Here is a 17,598-nt window from a genome sequence, read left to right on the forward strand (position 1 = left end):
GTGTGAGCCCTGGGGTCAGCCAGGAGCACCCTGGAGAGAAGACCAGGACCAGAAGGGAGCAAGGTAAGAGGTGCGGCAGGGAGAAAGTGCTTTGCTTTCCGAAACTTAAAAAGGATCTCCACTCCTCGGTGTGGACTTGTGTGCAGCCAAGGCCTCCAGAGACTGCAGAACCACCAGTCTCTGGAAACGTCTCCTTCGTCGTCCTGGCTGACGGCATGTTTGCAGTTTGGGACTGTTTTATGCAGCTGATTCTTTCCAAGAGTCTGAGGTTTAGGGTTTGGGTGAGCTTGCTGCTTAGCCTTTCCCCCCTTACCTTTTTATTCACAGTTTCCGACACACAAAGCACTTTAAAATATCCATGGAAACCTTTGTGACCACAGACTTAGAACACAGCTATGACCAAGTGTCAGAAACAGGGAAGGCATCCGCGAATGTCCAGCTATGTGGCATGAATGTGTTGCTTTCTCTTTTCCTAATCAGGTCCCAAAAGTGGCATTTCTTTGCAAAAGGCTACACAGACAAGGGCTTTAGCTAGAAAAGCACCACTGCCTGACATGCTGAATTAAGAATGAAGTTGCCCTTGGGTTGGTAAATTTGGGTAGTCGGATAGCACGCAGCCAGGCCTGTCCTAGCCGTTCAAGAAATGTTTGTGGAATGAATGTGCACTGCTTGTTTAAAGAGCACACTGTCATTGTTAGAACACACTGGACACTTCCCAAGGCAGGAGTTTTAACATTTAAATTTTTCATCGTTCTTGCCCTCCCACTCCCCTCAGCCTTCCTAGCTCCCTGGAGAGGGGCCTGAGCTCAGGGAAAGTCAATAAAATACATTCTTGAACTGACTGATCTTTGTCATTTTCATGAAGTCCCCTGTCCTCATTCTGTCTATATTCACTGGAGTCAATCCTTAGCAATGCTCTCACCCCATCCATTCCATTCTCTAACCAATTATACAGGAATAATTGCCAAAAATTAAAAGACTAACCCCAATTGAATTGGAATCTGGCTGTTTCATGGAGAAAACAGTTAAAGAACAATGGAAAGGACACCAAAATACTCAGGGAACCCTAACCCTATCTACGTCATGGTTTTCTGCAAGTCATAACCACCCCCTCTGTGTTTTGCTCTCTTTTTTCCTTAAAGGAGCATATAGCAACCCTCTTCCCACCTGTTCTGCATGAGCAAGTTTTCAGCACCAGTGTTTGCTGTACCAAGGAAATGTGTTATCATTCAGACCTGGCTTGAACCAGACAGTTCTAACCTCAATTTCCCCCAAAAAGAATGTGCCCTTCCTGTACATGTTCCTTCAACATTAGGGGACAATTGGGAACTCTGGGCAGATGGGGAGAATGAACACAAGAGCAAACAGCTTGAAGCAATGGAGATGCAGATAACAGAAGAAACCACTTGGGTACCACACCTGCTATGGCCTATGCAAAATGCAAGACAACTACGGAGATTCAGCAGTTCTCAGCAGGCAGGGCACAGCGGCCCACACCTGTAATCCCAGCACTTTGGGAGGCCAAGACGGGTGGATCACCTGAGGTCAGGAATTCGAGAGCAGCCTGGCCAACATGGTGAAGCTCCATCTCTACAAAAAAAAAAAAATATATATATATATATATATACACACACACACACACACACACACACACACACAAATTAGCCAGGCATGGTGGCGCGTGCCTGCAGTCCCAGCTATTTGGGAGACTGAGGCACGAGAATATCTTGAACCCGGGAGGCGGAAGTTGCAGTGAGCTGAGATTGCGCCACTGCACTCCAGCCTGGGCGACAGAGCAAGACTCTGTCTCAAAAAAGAAATTCTCAGCGGCCCCTCTTCCTTTCTAACCCACTCTCTTCCATTGACAACCTGGCTCAGGGACTGCCATCTCTAAATGTGAACTAACATTGCCCCACAAAACCTGTAGTCCAAAGAAAACAAGGCAAGGCCAGAAAGAAACAAGGCCATGGTAAATACAGTTTCCCCCGATGTGGAACAGAGATGATAACAGGGTAGCCATCCCAGTTTGTATTGAGTTTTTACATAATAAGCTTCCAAAATTTGGTAGCTATTGTTTTCTTGTTTCATTGTTGTTGTTGTTAGTGTTGGTTTTTACCCCTTAACACCTACAGCTGTGAGATTTGAGCCAAGTAATTAACCACTCTGCACCCCATCTTTCCCGTCTGTAAAATAAGGAAAATAATAAGAACCCACCACAAAAGGTTCCTGGGGGCACACAAGGTAATATATCCAGGTAAAGCCCTTAGCAGATTACCAAGCTCATACGAAGGGCTGTGCAAGCACTGCCTTTTATTAAAAAATGTCACGCCGGGCACAGTGGCTCACACCTGTAATACCAGCACTTTGGGAGGCCGAGGCGGGCAGATCACCTGAGGTCTGAGGTCAGGAGTTCGAGACCAACCTGGCCAACATGGTGAAACCCCATATCTACTACAAATACAAAAATTAGTCGGGTGTGGTGGCATGCGCTTGTAATACCAGCTACTCAGGAGGCTGAGACAGGAGAATCGCTTGAACCTGGGAGGCGGACGTTGCAGTCAGCTGAGATGGCGCCACTGCACTCTAGCACTCCAGCTTGGGTGACAGAGCAAGATTTCGTCTCAAAAAAAAAAAAAAAAGAAAAAAAAAGAAATGCCTCCGGGAGCAGAAAAAGGACAGGGTAATAATAGAGGGCCCTGCACTTCCAAAATGATGAGGACTCTTCCAGGTGTAAGAGGGTGGTGGCATCCAATTTCTGCTTCGTAGAGTAAAATGATTTTGAAAATCTGGATCAAGATATAAAAAGGCTGCCACATCCCATAGAGAAGAAAGAAATCCCAGCACATAGCGGAGTAAAATAAAGTAACGATCACTGTGAAACAAACTCAACCCACACACCATTCCTACAAACCCGGGAGAAGAGTGTCATGAAAAGGAAATTAAACAAATGGAGGATACGTTTGATGTGCATGGTTCAAGTCACACTTTGTTCTCTGCTCCTAGTAGACAAAGTCAGCCAAACCCTGATTAGGGGAGAGGGGAAGAGATAAAATCAGAGATGCACTTCACAAAACAGTGGAGTCCCAGTCTGTCCACGTGACCCAAAAAAGAGTGAACAAGAGCACAGGGAGAACAAGAAGACTGTGGAGGAGTGGGCTTGCGGGGTGCACCCGTACCCTGAGTTCCGTGATAGCAGCAGCATGAGGAATTCTGTGTATGCACGCGGCGGCGGGGGAGGCAGGCGTGGCCCCTGAGACGCCGCATCCAGAGATCTGCCTCTCCATTAACTGTGTCACCTTGAGCAAGCAGCCGACTATTGCCAGAGCTTCTGTTTCTTTAGGTGGAAAACAAAGAGAATAATTCCTTCCCCTCACAGCCTCCTAGAGATATGCAGGGAATAGAGCTGAGGAGTGGATGGAAGGGCACTTCAAAAGCGAAAGCAGGAAGCAGCAGCAAGGAATGTGTATTAGTGATGGAATTATTTGAGAAGGAACAAGAGCATATGAATATGTGTGCTTTGGAGTGGCGCATGTGTGTGTATGAGAGAGACAGAGGGAGAGAATGAATAGGCGTGTCCTCCCAGGATTCCCCCACGTCAATGAGTGATGGTGCAGTGTGCGAATGGGTGTTTATTCAGGGGAGACTGCATAGAGCTGTGATCACTGAGTCCAGGCAAAGGCTGGTTGCAGGGGAGAGGCATAGCAGCCACAGTTGTGGGTGGAAGCTGACAAAACAGAGAGAATACAGGCTCTAAACAGACAGGGGGCCAAAACCAAGGCTTCTCCTCCCCAAGCCGACACCCCACACTTCCTACATGTGGTGGCTGCCCACGGGCTGGAAGACAGTGCCTCTCCCATGACCCCTCAGTGCATCACCCCACCCATCTGAGCAACAGGTTTCACCCAGAAGCAGCAAAAAGCTACAGCACTTTTGACATTTAATAACTAAGTAAATAGCTGTTGAAATGAACCCCGCCCATCCTTCCCCACCCCCAAGCCAATGCAACAGTTCCTGAAGCTAATGTTTCTCTCCTCCTCCTGTCCTCATTTTCCTTTTCACCTCTTCCTACTCCTCCTCCTTCTTCTTCCAAATAAATCACAGTTTGGATTAGGGGCAAGAGTAGTGGTGGGTGATTTTGTTTCTCCAACGTCCGGGGTCAGAGGATGCAGGGTCAGAGGCACGAATGATGCAGACAACACACACTGTGTACACTCACTGCCATTCTCGCTTTCCCTTTAACTCCCACCCCTCCCCTTCTACAGGAGGGGCTGGGAAGGGATTTGTGTTTCTGGGGCTCTGGGGACTGCAGTCCCTGGGGCCATCTGGGAGTGATTAGCCTACAGATTTCAGGTAGCTCCAGCCACACGTGCAACCCACATGACACCCGCTAATTCCATACCCACAGCTCTCCTTCTCCAAACAAACAGCAGCACGGTTTGCAGAAAGAAGAAAATGCCTTCCCAAGAGGAGCTGCAGAGAAAGGCCAGGTCATAATCGTCTCGTAGGCACCAACTCCCCACAACCACCATCTCTGCCCACCATTCATTCACCATTCAGCCACACCACCACCAGGGCTCATCTGTGAAAGGGCTGTGCATTGAACTTAGAAAAGCAAGCAAAAAAACCAGGAAGAAAAAAAGTTATTTTCATTGTATATTTGGGCGGCAAGGTCTGGGGGTTTTAGAGGTCCTGATATGTTAATAATGATTTCAGTTTGCGGTTTGATTGTTTTCTCAAAACCTGTAAATCCAGACCAGAAATGTATAAAGCTTGCAGTCTGAAAGCTTTATATCCATCACTCCAAATATTCTCCAAAGGAGGTCTACAACACTCTTTCTTATAGGAGGAAGTCAAGGCCAGGCACGGTGGCTCACGCCTATAATCCTAGCACTTTGGGAGGCCCAGGCAGGAGGATCACTTGAGCCCAGGAGTTCGGGACCAGCCTGGGCAACACAGTGAGACCCCATCTCTACTAAAAATACAAAAAATTAGCAGGGCATAGTGGTGAACACCTGTAGTCCCAGTTACTCAGGCGACTGAAGTAAGAGGGCCACCTAAGCTCAAGAAGTCACGGTTGCAGTGAGCTGAAATCACACCATTGCACTCTAGCCTGGGCGATGGGAATGAGACCCTCTCTCAAAAAAAAAAAAAAAAAAAAATCAGAGGGCAGGAAATTTATATGAAGGTACCAAGACAAGGACAGATGTCCTTGTAAGTGGCATAAGGAGCCATCTGCCAGTCACATTTCAAAGGGAGCTTTAAGGACATTCCATCTAAGTGATCAAGATGTCCCACTGTGTGCCTAATGGCTGAAATTCTACCATTAGGTATTCATTGCTTTGGCTATATTTTAGCATTCATTCCCTACATGAACGTTTATTCAGCAGAGTCTATGTGGCACACAGACTGAGGATACAAAGAGGATAACACTACGTGCTTTTCCTCGAGGAGATCACATTTCAGCTGTGGAGCATATATACACAAAGACAGCAGCACAATAGAGGCCTGAACAAAATGTTATAAAAACACAGAGATGGGAGCCAATAGCTTTTCCTGGGGAGTCCTCAAATCTTCACAGAGGGGTTAGCATTTAAACTAGATCTCTACCCCTTATTTAAGTCTCACTGTCTCTTAGACTGAGAACATATGAAGCCTCAGTAGTCATTTACTCCATAGTCTGAATAAGCCTCACATCTTTCCCAAGGTAAGATAGGTGCGGGCAGCTTTTATCTGGGAGAGACAGCTTTCCCTGAAAAGGAGAGTTATAAGAAAGGACTGAAAGAAAGCCTTCCTAGTATATGAAAAAGAAAAGTGAAGATGAGGTATAGCATATAAATCCAAGATTTTTCAGAATCAAGAGAGAACTGAATTCTTTTCTCTGAACCCATTCTTTTATTTTATTTTATTTTATTTATTTATTTATTTTGAGACAGAGTCTCACTCTGTCGCCCAGGCTGGAGTGCAATGGCACAACCTTAGCTCACTGCAATCTCTGCCTCCCGGGTTCAAGCAATTCTCCTACCTCAGCCTCCTGAGTAGCTGGGATTACAGGCATGTGCCACCACGCCTGGCTAATTTTTGTATGTTTAGTAGAGACCAGGTTTCACCACGATGGCCAGGCTGGTCTCGAACTCCTGACCACAAGTGATTTGTCCCCCTCGGGCTCCCAAAGTGCTGGTAATATGGGCGTGAGCCACCGCGCCTGGCCTGAACCCATTCTTAAGTCTCCAAAACAACTTCACTAGCACTTCCTGGTTTGCCTGACTAAATATCAAAATGCTTCGAGCAGAAGTGAAGTTGGAGTGGCAAATCCCAGAGACAGGAGAAGGGAATAGGTGAGTTTGTATTCTATCCTCTGCCCAGACTGTGCAGTCCACTTGGCTGAGGATCCTATAATAACCCAAGAGTTGGCTGAAGTAGGCCTTGGGCCTAGCTGAGCTGAGGAAGGTGAGCTTAGAGGCAAATGTCCCCACTGATATCACCCTGAAGCCCTGCTTTCCTAAAACCTAAGTTCCTGGAGGAGAGTCAGAAACCAGAGAACCATTTAAGTGCCAGGAAAATACAAAGCAATTAGTGACTTTTGCTTTAGGCAGAATCTAAAGGGGAAAAAGAAATCTTTGAGCCTCATGAAACTCCACCTCCCTGGGCCTCTTCCGGAACCACAATGTTCAGCCCACTCAGTGTTTGGCCAATGCCACTCTCTCCTCCCCCAGAACATTTCTTTGCTCCTGGAAAATCATCTGGAAACTGTCATCACCACTGTGCTGGTTGGCAGATGTCCCCCAAAGAGAGAGTGAAGCGTACCACACACTACAAGGCATTTCTGGGCTTGGACCAAGAAGGGGCGGGGGCGGCGAAAGAAGATGGCCCAGTCAAAGGGCAACACAGCATCAGCAGGGCTCCTGGGGCCAAGAGGAAAGAGATGGGACTGAGTCTGCCACCAAGCCAGGAGCTTGGGGTGCCACTCCTTACCTGTGCTTTACCTGCCTCCAAAGCACCTTGATGGAGCCGCAAGGATGGGAGGCAGCTTTCTGTGACCTGTGAGTCGTCTCAGGGAAATAGAGGGGGAATCCATGAAAGAGGCAGCAAGAGTCTCAGAACATTATGAGCCCAGAGGACAGAGCAGAGTTCACGTGGACAGAGGCTGGATTCTGCTGGAAACCAGACCTGGAGACAACAGCAGAGATGAAATCTTGTCTCCTTCAGAAGTTTAGGCACATTGTCAGCCCTCAAGCAATATTCACTGAATTGATTTATTCAAAAATCAGAATGATTTGACGTTGGGCTAAATGGGAGAGACATGACAAGTGACAGGGAAAGACAGGATGGAAAGGACATGGTGTCTCCACCACGTTGTACTTCCTCTACCCAGAACTCTACTCTGTCATCTGGAGTCCTAGAAACATTTAGATGTAGCCACCCCATTCCCCCAATCCCTGCCCAGCCTCGTGTTCGTCCATACTTTGCAAATTTGCAAGCACCCGCAACAGCCTGCTTTGCCGCCCATGATACAGCATATATTTAATATAGTTGGGGTTCAAACTAATGCTCTACTGGGAGCTCCCTAGGAAAACTCTAGAGCCAGGTCCCTGGGGAGAAGTGGACCCTGGAGGCGTGGGGATGGGGTGAACGCCTGGGTGGAATATCTGAGCAAACCCACTCTGCCTTTCTGTCCAATCATACGGTAGAAAGCATACCTTCCAGGTACAGTATCAACCCCTCCGTCAGGGTTAGACACCACCTTTTCTCCTGGCTGCTGAGGAAAACATCTCAACCTATGAGATGTCTCCACTGCTCCAAGAAAATGAGTATTTAGGGGAAAGATTAAATGCCCATATACTTGAATCTATAGTGACCCTACCCCTAAATTATACTAGTAACTGTTTATCTGTCTCTGCTTTGCCTGTGGATATTAAGGCAGATGAGACAAAAAGTCTTCTTTTGCCAACCAAAGCTAACAGTTTGCGAGCTTTAGGGGGACCCCAAAGGGGACCAGTTTCTGTAATACAGTTGATGCCTTCTGTCTGTGTTTTGTCAGGATTCCCTCACATTTTAGCCAACCTGGAAACTAGGGAAGAAAAAGTAACAGGTTCCAGTCCTAGAACTCTGTGGAAGAAATCAACCCGCCCTTTCTCATGGGGGTAAACACATGTGATCCAAAAGATAGTGACAGGAACACTGTTATATTTTCCGGGTCTTAATGATTTGGAAGGGGAATACTGTCCTCTCCTAGGCCAGTCCAAATTTCACAACCCATCCGGAAAACAAAAGGCTGAAGACAGAAAAAGAAGACATTTACTATTCCACTTCTTCCTTTTACATCAGTGAGAGAAAGGGCCTTGGGAGAAAGATGGCACAGAGAGAAACAAAAGAAAGAAAGAAAGAAAACCAAAAATCTCTGCTTTCTCAAAAATCCCTGGTCTGCCTATCTAGGCTGGGAGAGACCCCGAGGGCAGCCTGTCTCTCCTGCAGCCTTTGCAGTCAGCGACAGGCACCATGAAATTAATTTGAAATAAACAATGACAAAGCAGGAAGCTCAACGGGTCCCTGAGTTGCTTTGGGCCCCCACTCCTCCCCGAAGCCCCTGGGCTGTTTAACAAAGCCGTGGGTCCGCCTACCCCAAGCACTTTTTGTGACGTCACAGCTCCGAGGACCATCCGGGGGCTTTACTCTCGCGGAAGCCCAATAGTTGGGGTTTGACCTCATGACCTTGGCCTTCCCGGGGGCGGGAGGCCCTCGGGACAGGACGCGCTGCCCCCGGAGTCCGGAGCTCAGGCCAGTGGCAGTCGACCCAGCCCCCGAGACTCCCTCACGCCGCTCCAAAACCAACACGGAGCCCAACACCAAGCTGGGTGAAGCCGTAGCTTGCAGGAGCCAGGGAGATGCGCTCTGCCCGGGACTTCCCGGGTCCTGTTGAGACGGAAAGGATCGCAGGGAAGACAGGATAATTGGTCTTCAACTCTGACCGTTACCTTCGAAATTGTACCTTACAAGCATGTCCTCTATTTCCGTGGCTTGATGGGGACATTTTCTCTGATTAAGATCCGGAATAATCACCCACCCAATGGGATCTCTTAGAGGGAAGCGCTGGTTAGAATCCCTCCAGGCTGAGATGAAATCATCGCCATTGAGCTTGCCCTCCCCTAGGGAAACCCCACAAAACCATCCTGAGAATCTCGGCCCTCTTTGGTCGGTACCTGAGACTGCATAGACCTAAACTGAAAGGTGATCGAAGGGGAGGAGCAGTTGCTCGTGCGGAGGAAACTCTTGGGGCCGAAGTGGCCCCGGCCGAGTATGTCGCAAAGGAGGCACCACTGCGTTGAGCGCTTACTTTATCTTTACTTTTAAATCACCAAGGCAAAATCACCTTCAGCTAAAAATGCCTGAAAGACTTTTTAAAATAGTGGGAGTGGGCGTTAGGGGGAAGAGATGGCCTAGGAAATTTTCCGCAGGGCGTTCTAGGGATGAGTTGAGGGAAGCCGCATGACGCGCGGCTCCCCGGTGCCACAGCTAAGGACAGATATTTTCGCAAAACCCAGAATGAAAAAAGAGCACACTCCCTTTGGGAGCGCTGTCCCTTTGGGACTGGGGCCTTCCACTCCCACCCCTCCTTTTTCCCTGATCGGCTCCGCAGCTCCACGACAAGCCAGCTGGTCTGGTCTCTGACTTGGGCTCCGGTCCGTACCCCCGGGGCGCCCTGCTGTGTTACAGCCGCCCGACGCCCCCAGACCCGGCCAGGTCACCAGGGCAGATTGGAGGTTCGCGCCCCCTCACCCGACACCTCCCGTCCACCTCATCTTTCTTTTTTTCGAAAACAGGAAAGGGAAGAAAACTGAAACGGGCCTCTTGGTCTGCAGTTTTAGCGGAGTCGGGATTCCACAGCCCTGAGTGGCACATGCCGGTCAACTTCCCAAAGTCGGGCTCCCGTGTGGGGAGAAATACACAGGCAGGAATGCACAAGCATCGCGTGTTCGCAACTGTCGCTGGGAGGTCTGGCGGCTGTGATGGGACATGCACTCACTCGGGCAACACGTCCACAGGTGACATCTATTCGATCAGTCAACAGATATTTATTGCGCACCTACGACGCTATCTGGTACTTTCCTTTTCCCCTTAGCTGTTGCTGTCCAGCCCAGCGCCAGTCCAGACACGGGCTTACCGGCCGCTCCCTTCCACAAGAAACTCGTGTCCGGCGTGAAGAGCGGACGATAAACACTCTCCAAGCCCAGCGAAATGTACTAATTACAGGAGCGGCTGGGAGCCCGGGACACGGGGACCTGTCCCTCCAGGGATAGGAGTCTTCTACCTGCAAGGGACCCGGCCCAGGGAACTGGAATAGACAAGGGGTAACCCCTTCTCCCATCACCTCTAATGAGAACATTGCCCGCGGCTGAGATATTTGGGGGACGCCGCTGCTCACCCCACCAAACTTTCCCTAAGGACAGAAAAGCGTCCCTACCGAAAACGGATTTAAACACCGTCCCCACTTTTGCTAAGGAAGTTTGGATAGGGAGGTTGTGGTCCTTAATTCGCCAGGTAAAAGGAACCCCATCAGCTCGCATCCCTCACCCCCATCCTGAGCACTGAGTGTTTGCGCGAAACTCGCCCTGCGCCAGCAACTCTGGGCTCCGGTCTCAGCTCCCGCGTAGACGCGGAGGAGAGATTGGCGGCCCCCGCTGGGGAAATTGAGCCCGGCGCCGGTCCGGGACGTGCAAGAGGGGGAAAGGGGGAGATCCCAGACCTCGGTTTCCCGAGGGCTTCCCTGGGGAGCCACTCGCACCTCTGTGTCTCCGCTCCCGGCGGCAGACCTCGCGGCGCTTGCTCAAGAGCGGGTATCCGAAAGCACGTCCCGAACACGGAGAAGCGCCCTCCGTCTCCTGCCTCTTGACCTGCGCCCTTTCCCTCCCTCACCGCATCAGATGGAGGACCCTGGCTCGTTTCGCCCCTGGCAAAATGCTCTAGCCAACACTGGGTCAACAGCCTTAGTTTCCAGATCTGTAACCTGAACATCAGGAGCGGGTTCCTTTCCTTCTACCTGTGCCTGAGGTCCTCTGGTCGGGGACTGCGCGCGTCTTCCCTGGTCAGGGAGGAGGGGTCGGGGCGACCTGAGAAAGACACAACGAAGCGAATGGAGCCCCTGAATGGGGAAAGGGGAGTGGACACCAGGAGGCCCCTGCAGAAATGCAGGACCGATCCACTCGCGAGCTGACAATGCCACGCGCTAGACTTGGCCTGACTGTGGCAACGCTTGGCACCTGGGGGATAGGGGCCTTCTCCTGGCCTCAGTCCCCAAATTCTGCGCAGAATAGAAACGGCTGGCATCTCAAGTGCTCTTTTTTCACCCGGATCTCTACAGACACAAGTTCCCTCACTGAGCTGCGCAGAGGTGGATCCGCACAGGAGGGAATATCGCGTAGGAATTCCTGCAAATATAAATCTCAGCAGCAAAGCAGTCCAGATTGACTGGAACACACCACCCCCAGCCACCACCATCCAACTTTTCCCTGGTTCTCGGAGTTGGAAACAGTTTCTGGGCTTTTGGCGCCCCCTCTGGATACAGATGAAAACTGCAGTCCATTTTTAAGTCGCCTGTTCATAAGTTTTCAGGAAGATGTAAAATACAAAAATGCTTGCATCAAATCAACGGGAAATGTATAAATCCCTGTCGTTTATGATGTAAAACTCTACATATTAGTATCTTATTGCATAATTGCATTAAAAGTATATTTATACATATACGTATATATCTTGACATATATTTAGTGAAATATTCCAAAATATCTTAAAGTCATAGCCCTCTTCACTGGCTTTATTCCAGCAAACATGGTAATTACAATATAATACAACTAAGTACAGACGACCTGGCTAAAATGTCTGCCCGAGGGTCTCCGAGTCTCCTGAATCAGGTGTCTGAGAATTACACAGTTATACTGTACACACAATGCCCTTCTACCCGGGACACAGAAATAGGTCCACACTACGCGGACTTTTTTCTCCTAGGAAAGGACGATGCTGTTCTTACACTTTCTGAAAGTAATCACAGAGCCCTGGATACGAAGCTATTGTATGCAAATCTCTTAAATTTGTAAACGAGCTATAGGGCACCAGAAACATCCCATTTAAAGAAGTTACATTCGTTAAAAAAAAAAAAATGCTGTTGAACAAGGCTGTAACTTACTACCTTATGAAGAGTTCCATTTCCTATAAGAAATGTCGGGCTTCTTCTGAAGACAACGAGAGAAAACAAGATTTTAAGAAATTCTCCCGGAAGGACATTGATTTGGATCTTGTGATAGTGTCCTCACTTCGCAAATTAGAAAGGGGAAAAAAAGCTAGTTTTTATTATGATGTGGGCCGATTCACCACAACAATAATTTAATTGAGGCGAATTTTTGCAAGAGCCCAAAAGGGTGGGGGGGGAGTTTAAAATTAAGAGTTTCCCAATGCCGTGCGTTTATTTGGGATTCTGAAAGCACAGAACCCGCAAGCGACCAAGACTTTTCTTCTGTCCCAGAGCAGATAGCTCCGCACTTACTCAACCTGGCTCTAAGCATTTCGTGTAAACACAACGGTTGTGCTCAAATCACACTTGAAATACATGAGAGACACCACCAATGCCTCCCCCAGAACTCCCAACTACATGCAGGTCTGAACCGACCGGACTAGAGTCAGAAGCACCGGCGCTTCACCCCTTCAGGTGTTTAGTAAATGCCAGCAAAAGCAGGCAAGCAGCACGACTCCGCCAGAGTGGAGCGTTTTGTCTGCGGTGGTGCCCATTTGTTTGGTCTTTTACAAACCAAGTGACCGGCCTGGGCCTCGCGGCCCGGGACAGCCGCATTGGCAAACTTCTATCTCTCAAAGCCAGAGCAGTTAGCAAACTCTCCCCAGACAGGGCGACTCGGCTGACGTTTTTGACCCGGCCAGGAGGCAAAGACCAAAACGTCAGAGCAGTAGCCCTGTTACTGAGGAGCGTCGGCAGGGTCGCGGGTAGAGGGGACTGGAGAATGACTTGTCAGAGCTCAAGGTCGATGTGGCGCGGGGCGGCCTCGAGAGCGCCGGGCTCCTGCGTGGCCACGGCCGCCGCTGCCAACCTTCGCGGGGACTTAGCTTTGCTTTCCATTGACTCCCTTTGCAAAAGCGCAGCAGAATCCTGACCAGCCACACCAGCCCCGGCGAACCCGAGCATGTTAATCTATTTATATGGATTATTACGGAGGAACAGCGGGCGTTGAGTCACCAAAACATTTGCTTCAAAAGACTATTTCTAAGCACTTTTGCAGGCAGGCAGGCTCGCTCCAGGCGCGTAAACTCGGCTACGCATTAAGAAGCGGCTGCTTTTCGAATACTGCAAACTCCAGCTAAGTCCCCGGTGCCGCGGAGAGAGCAGTGAAAAGAAATGTCGGAGGTGGGGGTAGATCCTAGTCTAGACACACACACTTGCGCGCACACACACACACACACACAAGATTCGCGCGGAGAAGGCACTAAAATTCTGGCATTCCGAGAGTACGACAAACTTACACACTTGGAAGTCCCGGGTCCCCCGCCTTCCCCGCAGCACCCCCCGCCCCCCCCCCACCCTACCGTCCGCCCTTTGGCTGCGATCCCCTCCCCTCTCCTCCCCTCCCGTCTCGTCACCCAGCCCAGTGCCACAATCCTCCTCCCTCCCCAAAATCGGGTCCAATCAGCTGCCTGCCAACCCTGGGACTGCTGTGCTGTGATTGGCGGGTGGCTCTAAGGTGAGGCGGAGTATTTATTAAAGAGACCCTGGGTTGGGAGTTGGAGAGCCGAAAGCGGAGCTCGAAACTGACTGGAAACTTCAGTGGCGCGGAGACTCGCCAGTTTCAACCCCGGAAACTTTTCTTTGCAGGAGGAGAAGAGAAGGGGTGCAAGCGCCCCCACTTTTGCTCTTTTTTTCCCCTCCTCCTCCTCTCCAATTCGCCTCCCCCCACTTGGAGCGGGCAGCTGTGAACTGGCCACCCCGCGCCTTCCTAAGTGCTCGCCGCGGTAGCCGGCCGACGCGCCAGCTTCCCCGGGAGCCGCTTGCTCCGCATCCGGGCAGCCGAGGGGAGAGGAGCCCGCGCCTCGAGTCCCCGAGCAGCCGCGGCTTCTCGCCTTTCCCGGCCACCAGCCCCCTGCCCCGGGCCCGCGTATGAATCTCCTGGACCCCTTCATGAAGATGACCGACGAGCAGGAGAAGGGCCTGTCCGGCGCCCCCAGCCCCACCATGTCCGAGGACTCCGCGGGCTCGCCCTGCCCGTCGGGCTCCGGCTCGGACACCGAGAACACGCGGCCCCAGGAGAACACGTTCCCCAAGGGCGAGCCCGACCTGAAGAAAGAGAGCGAGGAGGACAAGTTCCCCGTGTGCATCCGCGAGGCGGTCAGCCAGGTGCTCAAAGGCTACGACTGGACGCTGGTGCCCATGCCGGTGCGCGTCAACGGCTCCAGCAAGAACAAGCCGCACGTCAAGCGGCCCATGAACGCCTTCATGGTGTGGGCGCAGGCGGCGCGCAGGAAGCTCGCGGACCAGTACCCGCACTTGCACAACGCCGAGCTCAGCAAGACGCTGGGCAAGCTCTGGAGGTAGGACCCGGCGGGGGCGGCGCGGCAGGGTGGGCATCGCGGCGGCTGGGGGCGCTGGTCAGGGCTGATTTGCCCCGCCCCGCCTCCCATCGCCCGGGAGTTGCCGTTCCGGGAGCCGGCGGGATGGGGGTGGGAGTGGGAATGGGGTGTAACTGTGGCTCAGAGTTTGACAAAGTTCTTGGGCTGCTCGCGGGGACGCGGAGGAGGGGGGTGGTAAGTGGAAGAGGTGAGGGAGGTAGCTGGAGGATGGACGAAGACTGGTGGGAGACCGAAGGAGGGGGCTGCCAGCCTGCTCTCCAGTCGCCTGGAAGCTCAATCGGGGCGGGGAAGTGAAATTTGCCTCCCTCCTTCCTACCCGGCCTCTTAAAACTGCACACTCTCGTGCGGCCCCACTACACCCACGGAGATGGGGCAAGGGAGAAACCGAGGTTGGAGGAGACCCTTGGCAGGAACTGGGAGGCGGGAGGAGGGAGGCTACTGGAAATAGGTGGGAGTATATGGTGGGGGGTGAGAATTGGGGACCTTCTTGCGGCTTAAGTAATTTGGGGGAAAGTTTTCAAAGGGGGTTGGGGTTGGGGGCGGTAAGTCGAGCAGCAAAGGCGTTTAGGGGGCAGCACCGGGAGTCGTTTTCATCTCCAGCGTTTCCAAAATAGAAATAGAAGGGGAGGGGAGGGAGGGGGCGGGGAGTGACCGCTCAGGTCAGACTGCAATAACTTATTTATTTATTTTTAAGAAAAGTTATGAGCTGTGGTTGCAGGCAGGAGGGAAGATGGAGTTGTGTGCAGAGGAAGCCGAGTGGTCTGGGTCGCCGCCTCCTCCCCGCCGACCTGACAGTTTGGCGGATTTCACTGACCCCTCTCCCTCTTTTTCTCTGTGCCCCCCGCCCCGCCCCGAGCAGACTTCTGAACGAGAGCGAGAAGCGGCCCTTCGTGGAGGAGGCGGAGCGGCTGCGCGTGCAGCACAAGAAGGACCACCCGGATTACAAGTACCAGCCGCGGCGGAGGAAGTCGGTGAAGAACGGGCAGGCGGAGGCAGAGGAGGCCACGGAGCAGACGCACATCTCCCCCAACGCCATCTTCAAGGCGCTGCAGGCCGACTCGCCACACTCCTCCTCCGGCATGAGCGAGGTGCACTCCCCCGGCGAGCACTCGGGTGAGTCGCCCCTCGACCCCGCCGGACAAGCCATCTCCGTCCCGCCTGGCACACCCCCTGCCCTCCGCCTGGGAGATTCTTCGTGGGGACTTTATGCTTCCCGGGAGGGACACACTGCCCTTTGCGCCCGTCCCGCTCCCCTCTCTACCCAGAGCCTAAGAGGCATCCAAACAACACACACACAAACACACACACCCCAACTCAATCCCAGAATCCGAAGAGATTAACTTTTTTATTGGGAGGTAAAATGCCCTTAACAGCCTTACAAGACCTCTCCCTTCTTCTCTGCTCCCCCACCCCAAAAGCACACACAGGGCTCTTACACAAGTAGCAATTAGGTCTTCCGGACCCTCCGGGCCCCAGACCCTCCCCTGATAAAAGGGGGCTGTCCAGTGTGTACCGGCGGGTTAATCATTGGGCGACTTATCTCCGGTGCAGCGCGCCTCTTGCGCGGGTGCGGATCCTTATTACACTTTAGCAGCGAGGGAGGGTCCCCGGAGGGTGCCTAAGACTAGGACGTCTGCACAGCCCTTGTTGATTTTCTCGTGCTTGTTCTTTTATTGTCCACAGGGCAATCCCAGGGCCCACCGACCCCACCCACCACCCCCAAAACCGACGTGCAGCCGGGAAAGGCTGACCTGAAGCGAGAGGGGCGCCCCTTGCCAGAGGGGGGCAGACAGCCCCCTATCGACTTCCGCGACGTGGACATCGGCGAGCTGAGCAGCGACGTCATCTCCAACATCGAGACCTTCGACGTCAACGAGTTTGACCAGTACCTGCCGCCCAACGGCCACCCGGGGGTGCCGGCCACGCACGGCCAGGTCACCTACACAGGCAGCTACGGCATCAGCAGCACCGCGGCCACCCCGGCGAGCGCGGGCCACGTGTGGATGTCCAAGCAGCAGGCGCCGCCGCCACCCCCGCAGCAGCCCCCACAGGCCCCGCCGGCCCCGCAGGCGCCCCCGCAGCCGCAGGCGGCGCCCCCACAGCAGCCGGCGGCACCCCCGCAGCAGCCACAGGCGCACACGCTGACCACGCTGAGCAGCGAGCCGGGCCAGTCCCAGCGAACGCACATCAAGACGGAGCAGCTGAGCCCCAGCCACTACAGCGAGCAGCAGCAGCACTCGCCCCAACAGATCGCCTACAGCCCCTTCAACCTCCCACACTACAGCCCCTCCTACCCGCCCATCACCCGCTCACAGTACGACTACACCGACCACCAGAACTCCAGCTCCTACTACAGCCACGCGGCAGGCCAGGGCACCGGCCTCTACTCCACCTTCACCTACATGAACCCCGCTCAGCGCCCCATGTACACCCCCATCGCCGACACCTCTGGGGTCCCTTCCATCCCGCAGACCCACAGCCCCCAGCACTGGGAACAACCCGTCTACACACAGCTCACTCGACCTTGAGGAGGCCTCCCACGAAGGGCGAAGATGGCCGAGATGATCCTAAAAATAACCGAAGAAAGAGAGGACCAACCAGAATTCCCTTTGGACATTTGTGTTTTTTTGTTTTTTTATTTTGTTTTGTTTTTTCTTCTTCTTCTTCCTTAAAGACATTTAAGCTAAAGGCAACTCGTACCCAAATTTCCAAGACACAAACATGACCTATCCAAGCGCATTACCCACTTGTGGCCAATCAGTGGCCAGGCCAACCTTGGCTAAATGGAGCAGCGAAATCAACGAGAAACTGGACTTTTTAAACCCTCTTCAGAGCAAGCGTGGAGGATGATGGAGAATCGTGTGATCAGTGTGCTAAATCTGCCTGTTTGGACTTTGTAATTATTTTTTTAGCAGTAATTAAAGAAAAAAGTCCTCTGTGAGGAATATTCTCTATTTTAAATATTTTTAGTATGTA

The 17,598-nt window shown here is 52.2% G+C and overlaps 1 protein-coding gene across 1 annotated transcript; it reads left to right on the forward strand.

Moving 5' to 3' along the window:
* Window positions 1-14,152: 14,152 nt before the first annotated feature.
* Window positions 14,153-17,150, forward strand: SOX9 (SRY-box transcription factor 9). Its single transcript, NM_001009029.1, is given in 3 exon segments — window positions 14,153-14,583; window positions 15,482-15,735; window positions 16,306-17,150. Coding segments are annotated over 3 exon segments (1,530 nt in total).
* Window positions 17,151-17,598: the final 448 nt, after the last annotated feature.

This window comes from Pan troglodytes, chromosome 19, assembly GCF_028858775.2.
Source record: "Pan troglodytes isolate AG18354 chromosome 19, NHGRI_mPanTro3-v2.0_pri, whole genome shotgun sequence".
In the NCBI taxonomy this organism is placed as follows: Eukaryota; Metazoa; Chordata; class Mammalia; order Primates; family Hominidae; genus Pan; species Pan troglodytes.